General features: G+C 37.7%; 1 protein-coding gene across 1 annotated transcript in view; it reads left to right on the top strand.

Moving 5' to 3' along the window:
- The first annotated feature begins 6546 nt into the window (after positions 1–6546).
- LOC124387548 overlaps positions 6547–14656 on the top strand; it is a 29793-nt gene continuing 21683 nt past the window's right edge. Inside the window, 4 exon segments of the mRNA XM_046851961.1 lie at positions 6547–6670; positions 6778–6880; positions 10228–10518; positions 12205–12306. Coding sequence (XP_046707917.1) covers positions 6572–6670; positions 6778–6880; positions 10228–10518; positions 12205–12306 — 595 coding nt within the window. The 5' untranslated portion in view covers positions 6547–6571.

The raw sequence follows: 14656 nt of genomic DNA, 5'->3' as shown, positions 1-14656 counted from the left end.
ACGTAGAAAACAGGAAGGCAATTTGTTAGACTGAGAGTTACAGACTTTTATTTAATCAGTATGCAGGGGTGTACAGACTGTTCATAATGTACATGAGCACAATAAACAGTAATAAGAAATATTTAAACACAGTTGTCTTTAAGTCTATTACAAGGTGAATAAGGTCAGGATTAAATATTATACTGCATTTACCACTAGAGGAGACAAACACATTCTATGTTCACTTTTTTATCACTGGTCACCACATTGAGTTACTGTAGCCTTTCTGTCAGCCCGATCCAGTTTGGCCATTCTCCTCTGACCTTTCTCTGTGTGTGTATATATAGATTGTTGAAATACAAATTACTGTAAGAGCTGCTACTATCTGAATGGCTAATTGGATAATTGCATTAATGTGCAGGTGGATATGTATTCCCAATAAAGTGCACACTAAAAATGTATTCTGTGTTTTGATATTTTGCAGCACTGTATTAATTCACAAACAATTTTACATTTAGCAATATGAAACAGGATAGTTTTTGCAAATTAAGTGTCTTCTTTGTTCGGCTGGTCACCACAGTGGACCATCCGTCTCCATTCTACTCTGTCTACTACATTTGCCTCTTCAAGGTAACCACCTGCATGTCTTCCCTCTCAACATGCATAAACCTCCCCGTGGCCTTTCTATTTTCCTACTTCCTAGTGGCTCCATCCTCAGCATTTTACTACTGATATACCCTGTGTCCCTCCTCTGCACATGTCCAAACCATCTCAATCGGTCCTCCCTCACCTTGTCTCCAAAACATCCTACATGTGTGGTCCCTTTAATAAATTTGTTTCTAATCCTGTCCATCGTCATCACTCCCAATGAAAATCTCAGCATCCTCTGCCACCTCCAGCGCCACCTCCTGTGTCTTAATCAATGCCACTTATGTTACAATGTCTCTAAAACATACAACATAGCAGGTCTCACCACAGTCCTATTACCTTTCCATTTTGCAGATATCCTTCTATCACAAATCACTCCTGCTATCACTCTTCTCCACCCACTCCACTGCCTGCAATCTATTCTTCACTTCTTTAACACACTCTCCATTACTTTCACTGATGATACCATGTACCTAAACTTATCCACCTTCACCTCTTCTCTCTGCAAGCGCACCACTCCACTGCCCTCCCTCTCATTTACACATGTGTACTCTGTATTACCCCTACTGACTTTCATTCCCCTTCTCTCCAGCACGTACCTCCACCTCTCCAGGCTCTTTTATTCTTCTCCCTACTCTCACCACAAATCACAATATCATCTGCAAACATCATAATCCACGGAGACTCCTTGTTGTAAGCTTTCTTTAGATCCACAAACAACTTCTTTTGACCTTCTCTATACTTCATTCATATACTTCACTACATTCTGAAAGCAAATATTGCGTCTGTGGTGCTCTTCCTTGGCATGAAACCATACTGTTGCTTACAGATGGTCAACTTTTCTCTCAGCCTGGCTTCCACTACTCTTTCCCATAACTTCATGTTGTGACTGAGCAGATGTGGTGATCAGATATTTAAGAGTGCAAGGAAAGTTTTGATGCTTTAAGAAAAGTAAGCAATCCCCGACTATGGCTTTAGAGTTGTCACTGCAGGTTGAGTGGGTGATGACTCATCAGAATGTTCACAAAGCCAAAAGCTAATGCTAAGGCTTGCCAACAGTTTTGCTCTCTTCAGTGAAACACTAATTGTGAAACCTGAAAGAGCTCTGGTTATAGGAGACACTATTTTCAAGCACAATAATTTAGCTAGGCCTTTAGCAGCACCAGCAGCATGGGTTGGGTGTATACATACAGTGAGGAAAATAAGTATTTGAACACTCTGCTATTTTGCAAGTTCTCCCACTTAGAAATCATGGAGGGGTCTGAAATTGTCATCGTAGGTGCATGTCCACTGTGAGAGACATAATCTAAAAAAAAAAATCCAGAAATCACAATGTATGATTTTTTAACTATTTATTTGGATGATACAGCTGCAAATAAGTATTTGAACACCTGAGAAAGTCAATGTTAATATTTGGTACAGTAGCCTTTGTTTGCAATTACAGAGTTCAAACGTTTCCTGTAGTTTTTCACCAGGTTTGCACACACTGCAGGAGGGATTTTGGCCCACTCCTCCACACAGATCTTCTCTAGATCAGTCAGGTTTCTGGCCTGTCGCTGAGAAACACGGAGTTTGAGCTCCCTCCAAAGATTCTCTATTGGGTTTAGGTTTGGAGACTGGCTAGGCCATGCCAGAACCTTGATATGCTTCTTACAGAGCCACTCCTTGGTTATCCTGGCTGTGTGCTTCGGGACATTGTCATGTTGGAAGACCCAGCCTCGACCCATCATCAATGCTCTAACTGAGGGTAGGAGGTTTTCCCAAAATCTGCAATACATGGCCCCGGTCATCCTCTCCTTAATACAGTGCAGTTGCCCTGTCCCATGTGCAGAAACCCCCCCAAAGCATGATGCTACCACCCCCATGCTTCAAAGTAGGGATGGTGTTTTGGATGGTACTCATCATTCTTCTTCCTCCAAACACGTTTAGTGGAATTATGACCCAAAAGTTCTATTTTGGTCTCATCTGACCACATGACTTTCTCCCATGACTCCTCTGGATCATCCAAATGGTCATTGGCAAACTTAAGACGTGCCTGGACATGTGCTGGTTTAAGCAGGGGAACCTTCCGTGCCATGCATGATTTCAAACCATGACGTCTTAGTGTATTACCAACAGTAACCTTGGAAACGGTGGTCCCAGCTCTTTTCAGGTCATTGACCAGCTCCTCCCGTGTAGTTCAGGGCTGATTTCTCACCTTCCTTAGGATCATTGAGACCCCACGAGGTGAGATCTTGCATGGAGCCCCAGTCCGAGGGAGATTGACAGTCATGTTTAGCTTCTTCCATTTTCTAATGATTGCTCCAACAGTGGACCTTTTTTCACCAAGCTGCTTGGCAATTTCCCCGTAGCCCTTTCCAGCCTTGTGGAGGTGTACAATTTTGTCTCTAATGTCTTTGGACAGCTCTTTGGTCTTGGCCATGTTAGTAGTTGAATTCTTACTGATTGTATGGGGTAGACAGGTGTCTTTATGCAGCTAACGACCTCAAACAGGTGCATCTAATTTAGGATAATAAATGTAGTGGAGGTGGACATTTTTAAGGGTCAGAATTCTAGCTGATAGACAGGTGTTCAAATACTTATTTGCAGCTGTATCATACAAATAAATAGTTTAAAAATCATATATTGTGATTTCTGGATTGTGATTTAGATTTTTAGATTATATCTCTCACAGTGGACATGCACCTACGATGACAATTTCAGACCCCTCGATGATTTCTAAGTGGGAGAACTTGCAAAATAGCAGAGTGTTCAAATACTTATTTTCCTCACTGTATATTATATATTATATATTGTGTATATATTGGGCACCAGACACAGCAGGTCAGCCATTTTTTTCTAGGAAGGCATAGGTTCTCTAAGATAGTTCTTCACATTGATAATGATATATGCCCTTGACAGTCAGAGATTACTAAAAATTGTAATATAGAAGCTGTGGAAATTAGTGAAGGCAATATACAATGCAATAATATTCTCTGGCCCCATCCCAATGAAGTTTGGCAATGCAACTTAAAGCAGGTTATTGTCACTGATCTGCTGGATGTGTGGTACTCCAAAGCAATGTGGGCTTCATAGATAATTGGAGTAATTTTGAGGCACGGCTCCTGTTAGGGCGGGACAGAATTGCACTGTGACAATTCATTAGTTTAATTTATTTCAACATAAAAAAAAAAAATCAAGATCCAACTAGTAGTTATGTAGATGTAGGACTTGAATGTAATGTTTAAATTCACACAGATAGTAGTTAGAGTTGCTGTGTGACTAAAATGCTGTTTTAAATAAAAAAGACTGAATGTTATTTCATATTTACATCCTGGACTGTTTCTGCTTCTTTTTCAGTTCTGATTTCAATTCTGGACCACGTACAAGGTGATTCATATATAGTTTATAAAAGATAGGATATAGATATACAGTTGTGTTCAAAATTATTCAACCCCCACTAAAATTGATTGTTTTGGTCGGTTTGACATTGATTATGATCATTCAGTCATCCTGCTTACAATTAAATCAAAGAGGCACGTGTAGGTCAGACAAATATAACATCACATTTATAATGAAATAACCACAAATGTCTTTTCTGAGCTCACATCATTATCAGTTTTATTCAACCCCCAAGTGACATTCAATCTTAGTACTTAGTACAACATCCTTTTACAGGATGGACAAAACAGCCCCAAAGCATGATTGACCCCCCGCCATGCTTCACAGTAGGCAAGGTGTTCTTTTCTTCATAGGCCTTGTTCTTCCTCCTCCAAACATAGCGTTGATCCATGGGCCCAAACAGTTCTAATTTTGTTTCATCAGTCCACAGAACACTATCCCAAAACTTCTGTGGTTTGTCCACATGACTTTTGGCATACTGCAGTCGACTCTTCTTATTCTTTGGGGACAGCAAGGGGGTGCGCCTGGGAGTTCTGGCATGGAGGCCTTCATTACGCAGGGTGCGCCGTATTGTCTGAGCAGAAACTTCAGTACCCACATCTGACAAATCTTTTCTCAGTTCCTCAGCAGTCACACGGGGACTTTTCTCCACTCTACGCTTCAGGTAGCGCACAGCAGTCGAAGTCAGCATCTTCTTTCTGCCACGACCAGGTAGCGTTTCAACAGTGCCCTTTGCCTTGAATTTGCAAATGATGCTTCCTATGGTGTCTCTTGGTATGTTTAACATCTTTGCAATCTTCTTATAGCCATTGCCCTTCCTGTGAAGAGTAATCACCTGTTCTCTTGTCTTCCTGGACCATTCTCTTGACCTCACCATGTTTGTAACCACACCAGTAAATGTCTAGAAGGAGCTGAGTATCACAGTCATTTTAAAGCTGCCTAATTGGTGCTTATTAGGCTTTATTGCTGCTCCCTGATATCCACAGGTGTTTTCAATACCTGATTGAAAACACTTCATTGAACCTCTGTTCTTCAGAGTGGTAGTCTTTAAGGGGTTGAATAATTATGTCAATGAAGAATTCACAAAAGAAACATTTACTACTGTATTACAAAACTAATTGATGTCATTTTAGTTGCATATGGTTCTTTAAGAAGTCCTTGTAGGATTTCATTCTGAATACAATTACAAATGTACACTAAATTCCCTAAAACCATTTACAGCATTGGGGGTTGAATAATTTTGAACACAACTGTAGAATATATAGATTTAGAAAGAAGTAATATCTCATGAGTATATTATATTGTGTTTTTGGTAAATCCACTCACACTGTGTGACTATTCATTTGCCCTTTTACATGAATTACTATTATTTAACAATAAACTCCACAGGATTATAGATAGTGTTCTAATTTAAGAAACAGGGTGAAAATAAAATAATAATTTTGTGTGACTAAAGAGTTTTACACTGCTTAAAGGCTTTAGCAAATATAGAACTGTAAAAGTTTACTTATGGATTTCATGAGAGAAACTGTAATATGTAGTACTACATAAAATGCTCCATGATGCCCCTGATTATTTAATAGTGAGACGGTCAAGTATCAACAGTAACAAAAATGGAAAATATATAAATAAACCATATTCTTGTATTTAGATTAAACATACTGTATATTAGAAAGTACACTTGGGGATTACTTTAAGCAAGGATTATTATCAAAAGTATGGTTTACAGGGAATCCTGAAGCTGTGCTGTCCATGAACCCTGACACACACGTGTTCCTTGGAGAGAATGTTACTCTCAGATGTAGCATATTTGAAGGAGGTGTTTGGTGGACATACAACTGGTATAAAAACAACAAACTCAGAGAGAACACAATGCAGAGGTTGAGAATTGAGTCTGTTGGATACTCTGACAGTGGTGACTACACTTGCAGCGGACAGCATGGTGTCTTTCAGAAGTCAGAGACCAGTAAAGCTGTGACACTGACTGTATCAGGTGAGTCTGTGGGTGTGTTTGTTTGCTTGTTTTGTTGTTGTTGTTTTTTCCCACTTACTTAATATTCTAACATTACGAAGGGTTCAAAGTTTTAACCGTCAGAAAATGAGGTCTTGTTTGTTTAATGTTGATTTTTCACTTCCCTGTCAAGCAGGTGTGTCTCCCTGTGTTCCCTGTGTTGCATGTGTGTCTTTGATTTCCAGCCTGCAGAATTTTTCATGTATGCCAATTTTATTTTGAGATTGTATCGGGCCCCAAGCCTGGAGCAAGTTATTGCTTCATGTTGTCAGGAATCCAACTGCCACACCCCCTTCGGCGGCTGTCAAGCTCGGTTTCAGGAATCCCCCTGCCACGCCCCTTTGGTGGCTGTCAACCTCGGTGCTTCGGAGAATGCCCTGCTCCTTCTCGCGTGCGCGCCCCGCCCACAAGGAGCTTCTCTCCTTCGCACTAACAACACACACCTGGCTTTCATCTACACGCTAATCTCACCGCCTATAAGAACACTCATTGCACACACACTCGCGGTCCTTTATTGCACGTTCATATCGGTTATCGGTTGTATGCTCGTGTATGCTCCTGCGTGTTCATACCGGTGTACACTCACGTCCTACTGTGTGCTCGCGCTCACGTCCTACTGTACTCAAGCCCCTGCCCCTTTTGTCTAAAAGTGTAAAGTGCCCCTCTCTTATAAGTATTATTATTATTATAAATAACAATACACTTCTACACCATTTGCCAGTAACAATAATTAACACAAAAAATAAAAATAAATTTAGGCGGACGTATTTACGCTGAGGTGGAGCGGAAGGCGGATTTACCTTTTTAGCGCTTTACAGCCGCATTTTAGCCGCGAGTCTTCAAAACAAGAGCAGCAGACAGGTAACGTGGAAAATGGACAGTTATCCTACCATAATGTTGTTGTAAACTTAGCGAATGCGGTAGCACCGGACTTATGATTAATTATAATATGACTATTACTCGATTGCTGCAACATTTCTGACATTGACATATCTTTTTTTTTTTTCTTCAAGGCCATTAATAGGCGCTGCATAGTTTAGAATGTGCTCAGGTCATTAGCTCGAGGAAATGCATTTAGTGAAATTAAATCTAATTCCACGTCCAACTCTAACGTAAAACACATTTATATCTTTGATTTAATGATAGCTAACGCTTTATCCATGCAATACAAATACAGTTTTCAATATCAATAAAACTAAACATGAATTCAACATGATTAACTTGTTGATTCTCACTGTTTTTGCTGGATGTGTGCATTCTATGTCTATCAACAAATTTAATAGAATGCTTGTTACAAGGGGCTGCAGGCTAGAATTCAGAGGCAAAATAAAAAAGCCCTCTTTGTGCACTGCCACACACACTGTTTAAACTTAGTGTTAGTGGAGACTGCTAAATCAAGCCCCCATTTTGTGCGGTTTTTTTTATTTGGTCGAGAGGCTCGACACTTTCCTGTCTTCTTCCAGCAAGTGTCATGCTGCAATTATAGAAATGCAAAAGTTGTTGTATGCTGGAGAGAAAACCTGGGAATTAAAACAGCTGAGTGACATACGCTGGGCCTGCCGTAAAAATGCCTTAAAAGCACTTTTGAGAATACAGCTGTTGAGAAAAATCTCAGACAGCAATCCACCAGATCCAGCTGCAGGTGATGCTCTAATGTTGTTTCGAAGCATAAATTTTGAGTTGATGCTTTGTTTGGAGGTGGCCACCCCAGTGTTTCAGGAGACTGCTGTTGCCTCAGCTGCTCTTCAGCGTAAAGATGTGGATCTAGCAGTGTCCTACACATTGGTGGAAGGAGTGCTAAAAAGGCTTCAAGACCTGAGGACAGAAAGTGAATTCAAGGTTATTTTTAAAAAGCAAAGGAGCATCCTGAGGCTGCTGGAATTGAGTTTCCTGACAAAATACCTGGTGAGCCAAGACCCAGAAAAATACCTGCAAGGTATAAGTACAGTTCCAAGTCAACAGGAGAAGACCATCACCCTGAGAATTTGGAGGAGTTCTGTTGAACAAGGGTGTACTACACCTTTTTGGATACCATTTACTCAAGAGATGCTCAGACGATTCAAAGGAAAGGAGAATAGTTCAACTGGCATTATCCTCAAATGCTTACACAGTCTGACAGTAGCATCCAAATGGTCAAAAGGAGTAGAACCTGGTGATGCTGAACTTGTCAGAACAGTTAGTAAGTTCTACGGGATTGAGGAAGAGAAGGTCTTCACAGACCTTAGTGTTTCATGCATCCTACTCCTTCACCAAAAGTAATGTCCAGGAAATGCTAAAGTGCCTGAAAGACAATGAGATCGAGTCTGTTTTCCCCTCTCTTACTCAACTCCTAAAAATGTATGCAACATTGCCTGTCTCCACTTCTACAGTTGAGAGGTCATTTTCCAAGTTAAAACTTGTGAAATCCAGTCTTCGTAGTCTGTGTAATGAAGAGGTTTTCTGACCTACTGCTGCTCTCCATTGAGCGAGACATTCCAATTAATCGTGATGAAGTCATTCAAATATTTAAAAAGAGTGCAGATAGACGAATACTGATTTAAATACAGGTAATTTAATAAATAAGTTAAATAAACATATCCAAATGTATTTTTGTACAGATTTTAAGTAATCTTTTTGTCTTTTTTTAGTGCCCTTCTTTGATCCTTCCGCCCCTGCCCCCCGCAGGTCGTGCACGCCACTGAGTCTGCCTATTAAGTTTTTTGGGTGTCATTAGATTAGGTCTGAACTTAATATTGTGTTCAAGATGTTCAGACTAACTGATGTGCCTACTACCCATTTCTGCTTTTTACTGTATATGTGGGAAGGAAAACCAAAGCTTATGCCATGCTCCAGCTATGTGGTAGCCTCACATGCTCCGCTGCAGCCTGAGGCCAATGAGGCAGCCATCTCAAATATGCTGCATGTTATTTTAATCATGTCACTATGAAAAAATCTGAACAACTTAGCACAGTATGTGAGCTGCCCAAAAAGAGGGTATAAGACACTAAACTTGGACACTGGATACATAGAGCTCTTCCCCCTCGCCCCTTGGGTCAGTCAGATTACAATTTTCACCTCAAACGCTTCTATGTGCATCTTTTAAGAGACAAACTGTGATACCTGATTGAATGACCTCAGTAGGTGTGCTTCTAACACTTTGTGTCAGGAAAAGTGATCAGCAATACTGGGGCCCTGCATCAGTGTCTACACCACAGACTTCAACTACCAGAGAGTCTTGCGATCTTCAAAAGTTCTCAAAAATGACTCTGTGGTAGTGTGTTATATCACTGATGGTAATGAGAAGAAGTACAGGACAGTGAATAACTTTGCCACATGTAAGCTCAGATTTCTCCAGCTAAATTTGGCTAAGACAAAGAAGCAGGTTATTGACCTGAGAAAGAGGAAGGCATCTATGACTCCTGTCTCTATTTAAGGCATTGGTGTCTAGATGGTGGAGGACTACAAAAACCTGGAGTGTACATAGACAATAAATTGGACTGGACTAAAAACACTGAAGTACTCTACAGAAAGGGCCATTTTCCCTATAAGATATATAACATATTTTCTGTTCTTACACAACACTTGCCTCTGATTCCACTACTGTGCTTTCAGTGCACTTTGACATGACAATCAGTATCATCCACAAAAATATTGTTTGGCTGTTTTCCAGAATCCAAATGTAGCAACATTTAATGAATTTAAACTGCCTCATTTATATTCAGAAAATAATATTCTAATAGTAATCAGTGGACAAAATCAACCATATGAAAAAGTGTATGTATTTAAATGCATAAACAAATGACCAGGCTGATCTTACATTCATGCTTTCAACAAAATGAAAATAATTAATTAAAATAATAATGTTTCTATGTTAAATAATGATTTCAATACAGATTGTCTATAGGTATTTTGCAAAGAATGATCTTGCTATTTTTAAGAAAATGAGAATGTATTTTCAGATGGGAAAGGATCAATAATTATGTCATTATTGATCCTTTTATGTAATTATGTAATATGTATCCTCAAATACAGTGTTTTATACTATATTCCATTATTTAACAAAGTAGACAACAGCGTGTGTGAAAACATACATTTGAAACGTCTTGTATTAAATATAAAATATAAATGTTTGTTTTTAAATGAATCATTTGTTACAGCCTAGTGAATGTAATGCTTACAGTATGTTCTGAAGCAGCAGCTCTGACACCTTCATCATTTCATACCAACAGCAAAACCCAAACCGACTGTGAGGGTGAATCCTAAGAGCTTCATCTACACTGGAGACACCATCATTCTGAGCTGTGAGCTGCAGAAGACGACTGGATGGGAGTTTCAATGGTACAAAAATAATGAGAATTTACAGAATCAGTACAGTAAACAAGCAAACACACTTAACATGACAGCCGTCAGTGCAGGAGAAGCAGTGTACCAATGTAACGCACGCAGGAAAAACAGTTTCAACTATGAAGAAAACTACTATTACACAGAACCCAGTAACCCTGTGAAGATTACAGTGAGAGGTATGTCATGTTTTTCAATTCAAATTTGTTTGAAAACATCTTATGAATATTGCTTAATTTCTTATAGTTTATGAATGTTAAAAACAGTAGTGAAATACTTAATTCACTTGTTTTTAATTAAATTTAATTTCACAATTCTTGCATTTTTTATAATTGACATTGAGCAGCTTTGCAGAAATAAATACATTACAAATGTAAAATTTAAAGTAAGAAATTAGTCTAAATTATTGAAATGAGTATAAATTATATACATTATGAACTACGTCTCTAAGTTTATTTCTCATGAGCAAGCCAATGGCAACATTGACAAGGAAAAAAAATCATGAGATAGAATTTGAAAGAAACCTTGAGTGGAACCATGCTCAAAATGGAAAACCTTTCTCGTCTGGGTGACATTGAATGTCCATTCAAAAGAAGTAGAAGACAGGATTACAGGTAGCATACTGTAACAAAAAAAGGAGAGCCAGAAGGTAACACAGACAAGGAATCTTTGGGATAAGAGCTGGCCTGCCACACCACCGTCAACAAACTTGAGTGAATGCATGAGACTGGGGGGACAACAGCATCCAACACCCCAGTTCATCAAGATACACAATATCTATGATCTCTTCTATGATCGAGTTATATTTATAATTAGTTTGTAATCTGGCATACCAGTGTAGATGTATTCATTGCTAGAGACTCAAAGCACTTTTGTATGTTGCTCTGGATAAGGGCGTCTGCCAAATGCCGCAAATTCAAATGTAAATCTCTTCAGATCTTCTCCTTTACTGTATAAAATTATTTACAAAAGTTTAAATTAAGCAAATACATTTTCAACCTAAAGTCAAAGCTAATCCTAAGCGAGTCCTAATCACTAAATGGAAGTCTGTTCCATGATCATGGGGCTTTTTAAAAGAAAGCACTGACCTGCTTTAGTCTTTTTGAGGTACAAACAAAGAGCCTGCACTTATTGACCGTATCAGGGATCCACCAGCCACACCTTCCCCAGACGCACCTATCACTCCTAGCAGCTCCCCATTATACTAAATACCCGCACCTCCCACTCATCAGCCCACCACACTACTGAAGCTCCGTTCTCCCTTTATGTCACCATCCATTCTACAGTTTAGGCTGGAGAACACTTACGGACTACTCACGCTACGGATTCTCCGTCACTTGGTTATCGCCATTTCTAGGATATTGTGTATTCCATGGACTTGGCCTTTCTAAGGGATTACCAGAGTTTGCTGGATCTTTATGTAACTGATTGTTTGCCATTTTTTTTTCCTTTATCTGATTAATGCAACACTGATTTATAAACACTTGTAAGAACCCTAACGAGTGCAAAGCGCTGGTAGAGATTTTATTTCTTTGCAATATTGATAACAAAAAGATACAAACTGAGCTGTTTGTGACCTTTTGGTAAGGAGGTTTAAATGATCTAAACTTTTATGAAATTTTACTGTGACAGTTAACAGTTTCCGATAAAAATGTGCTATATACAATTTAAATATATTTAAAAAGAAGCCCCTTTGAGCCTTAATGTCCATTATTCAAAGTTGTCATTCAAATTTATCCAGGAGATACAAGGCTATTTGTACCGTAAGCTTTGGTTTCAGGTTACCATTTACCAATTACAATTTACAATGAATAAAGTTTTATTAAAATTATTATTGTATTCTGTATCTGGTCCATTACATGTAGAAGCTCCATTCTCAGTGCTCATGCTGATCAGTAGTGTAGTGACGGCATCTCCATATCTGCTGATCACCATCATTCTGCTCGTCAAATGTTACAGAGCTGGAGGTAGGAACACTTTCTGTACGTCTTGACATTTCACATAATGAGACACTTTGATAAGGGCAAGAAAAACATTTGCACCTTAGCAAAAGTAGAAATCATTTCACACAAATCCACACAAAATTCACTTACAGTAAGACATAAACGAAAGTATGATATGATATAAGGTTTACATGCTTCAATTGTAATCCCATTTCACCTTAACTAATAATGTCCATTCAGTAAAAATAATGAAGTGTATTTCATAAGTAGATTTTCTGACTTCTCCATTAAAGTAACACAATAGTAGATAGTCTTTCATTTAGGGTTTAATATGAAGAGGTAACATTGTAATAGCACAAAAGCACATGTTAATAAAATGGATGTAATTATTGATTAAGAATCTCTGAGCTGCATTTTGCAGTTACTGAAGATGCCTGAATGAATGATGTTTATTTTCTAACACATCTTTTTCTGAATCACTGTCACTCATCACTTCACTGTCATTTATAAGAATAAAAAAATAATTAAAAAAATAAATAAATAAATGAAGCATTTAGGATGACATCAAATGCAGTTTTGTTGCTTTTTGCCATATACATCTGAAATAATCTTTAAAATTAACCCAATGACATGAATTTCTTTAACAGCTCACACTGATGAAGACAGAATTGAGAATGCAGTCATAGAGGAGTGAACAAAGTTCATTTCCAAAAAGAAGATGCACTTGCTGTCAAATAATTTAATTATTGCTTATACTTTAGGGCTTTGTGTGGATTTTATAATAATACTGATTTGTAATTTTAATGCCATGCTGTTATTTGCTTTGCTGCTTATAGACATCCTTAATGCTCTTACTGGATTTGTTTATTTAAAGCCTGCAAACTTCCTTTTGAGGTGAACGTTACCATGTGTGTAGTCTGTAATAATGCATAGATGCTCCAAATGCAAAACAGTAATAATGTGTAAAAATATTCTTTGAAAAGAAATTTTAAAGAATTGTCTGAGGGTTGAGTTGTGCTTCTGCAAAATGCAATCTGACATGGGAAATAAATGTCTGCTGTTGGAGTGAGTTTAATCCCAACATGGTGACCTGCAATCTGCACAAAATAGTTATTTATAAAAATACTGAGTTATTCTCTACTCCGTCAGTTAATTGATCTGTTAATACAAATCACATCATCATAGGGTTTATTTTGATGGAAGAAAATGAGATAATTTAGGATCAGGTGCAACATGAAAACTAGCATTACTGAGTGAATCTAAAGACTAGAAGGTGTGTTGTGTGCTAGAACATGCACTAGTGAGATTTGCTTCATATCCTGAGAGTGAATATGGTTTTAAGTACATGATCTAAGAATAAGAATGTTCAGTGTAATAGTTATTCATTGTAGGTTGTATTGTCTGTAAAGGTGACTGCAGTCAGAGCAGATGGTGAAAAGTGTTACTGGAGTTAAAGGAATGCAGCATTAAATTAAGTTCATTGACTGTTATCTAAAATATACAATTTTATATTTTTATATTGTATCTCATTATACTGTATAATGATATACGTTGCCAAAAAAAAGTTCAAATTATTAACATTATCTATTTTATTTCTATTCCTCCTAATATATTTAATAAATTCTCTTCTACTGTAATATTATTTTGTTTTGCATTGTCTTATATTTTCACTTGTCTCTTGCCAGGAAACAGTGTTTCTTATGTCAAGATTGTGAGAAAAATAAGTCAAAGTAATGAGAAAAAAAAGAAAAAACATTATAATCCATTGTCTATTAGGACTTCGGTAGATTCACACAATTAAAAGCTTTTTATAAAGTTTTTTTATAAAGTTTTGTGTGTCAAAACCTGCTAGATAACTTCAACAATGTACTCCTTCCTAGTTAAGCAAATTAATTTAATAGTCATATTTATGGATGTGTAAATCAAGCTTGTTTCCAAGGGTGGATATGAGCATTAACTCAGTATACAACTGCGGATATTTTTTTATTTTGTGTCTACAGTGAGGAACATCACACATTTCTTCTAAGGGAAAACTGTAGCAGGAAAATAGTTTCATACACATTTTTTTTTGTAAAAATAAAAATGTATTCACTTTTGTTACTGTATGAGTTGTGCTACACCTCTAGCAGCCACTAGAAGGCAGTACCAGAGCAAAGATACCATATACATTGGAGATCAAAATTAGAGAACAATTTATAAACAATTTAACAATTCTGAAATAATGTCATCTTCACTGCTCAACAGTTGAAGGAGTTTTTGTCCTGTCTATACCATGCTACCAGAACACCTTTTCCACAAAATAACTAGGCATTAAAAAAAAAAACATTATTTTGCAGAAAACACACTGATCAAAATAAGAGAACAACAACGACTG

This window comes from Silurus meridionalis, chromosome 6, assembly GCF_014805685.1.
Source record: "Silurus meridionalis isolate SWU-2019-XX chromosome 6, ASM1480568v1, whole genome shotgun sequence".
NCBI classification, from domain to species: domain Eukaryota; kingdom Metazoa; phylum Chordata; class Actinopteri; order Siluriformes; family Siluridae; genus Silurus; species Silurus meridionalis.
Note: the sequence above shows the minus strand (reverse complement) of the source record. Positions and strands in the feature narration are given on the sequence as shown.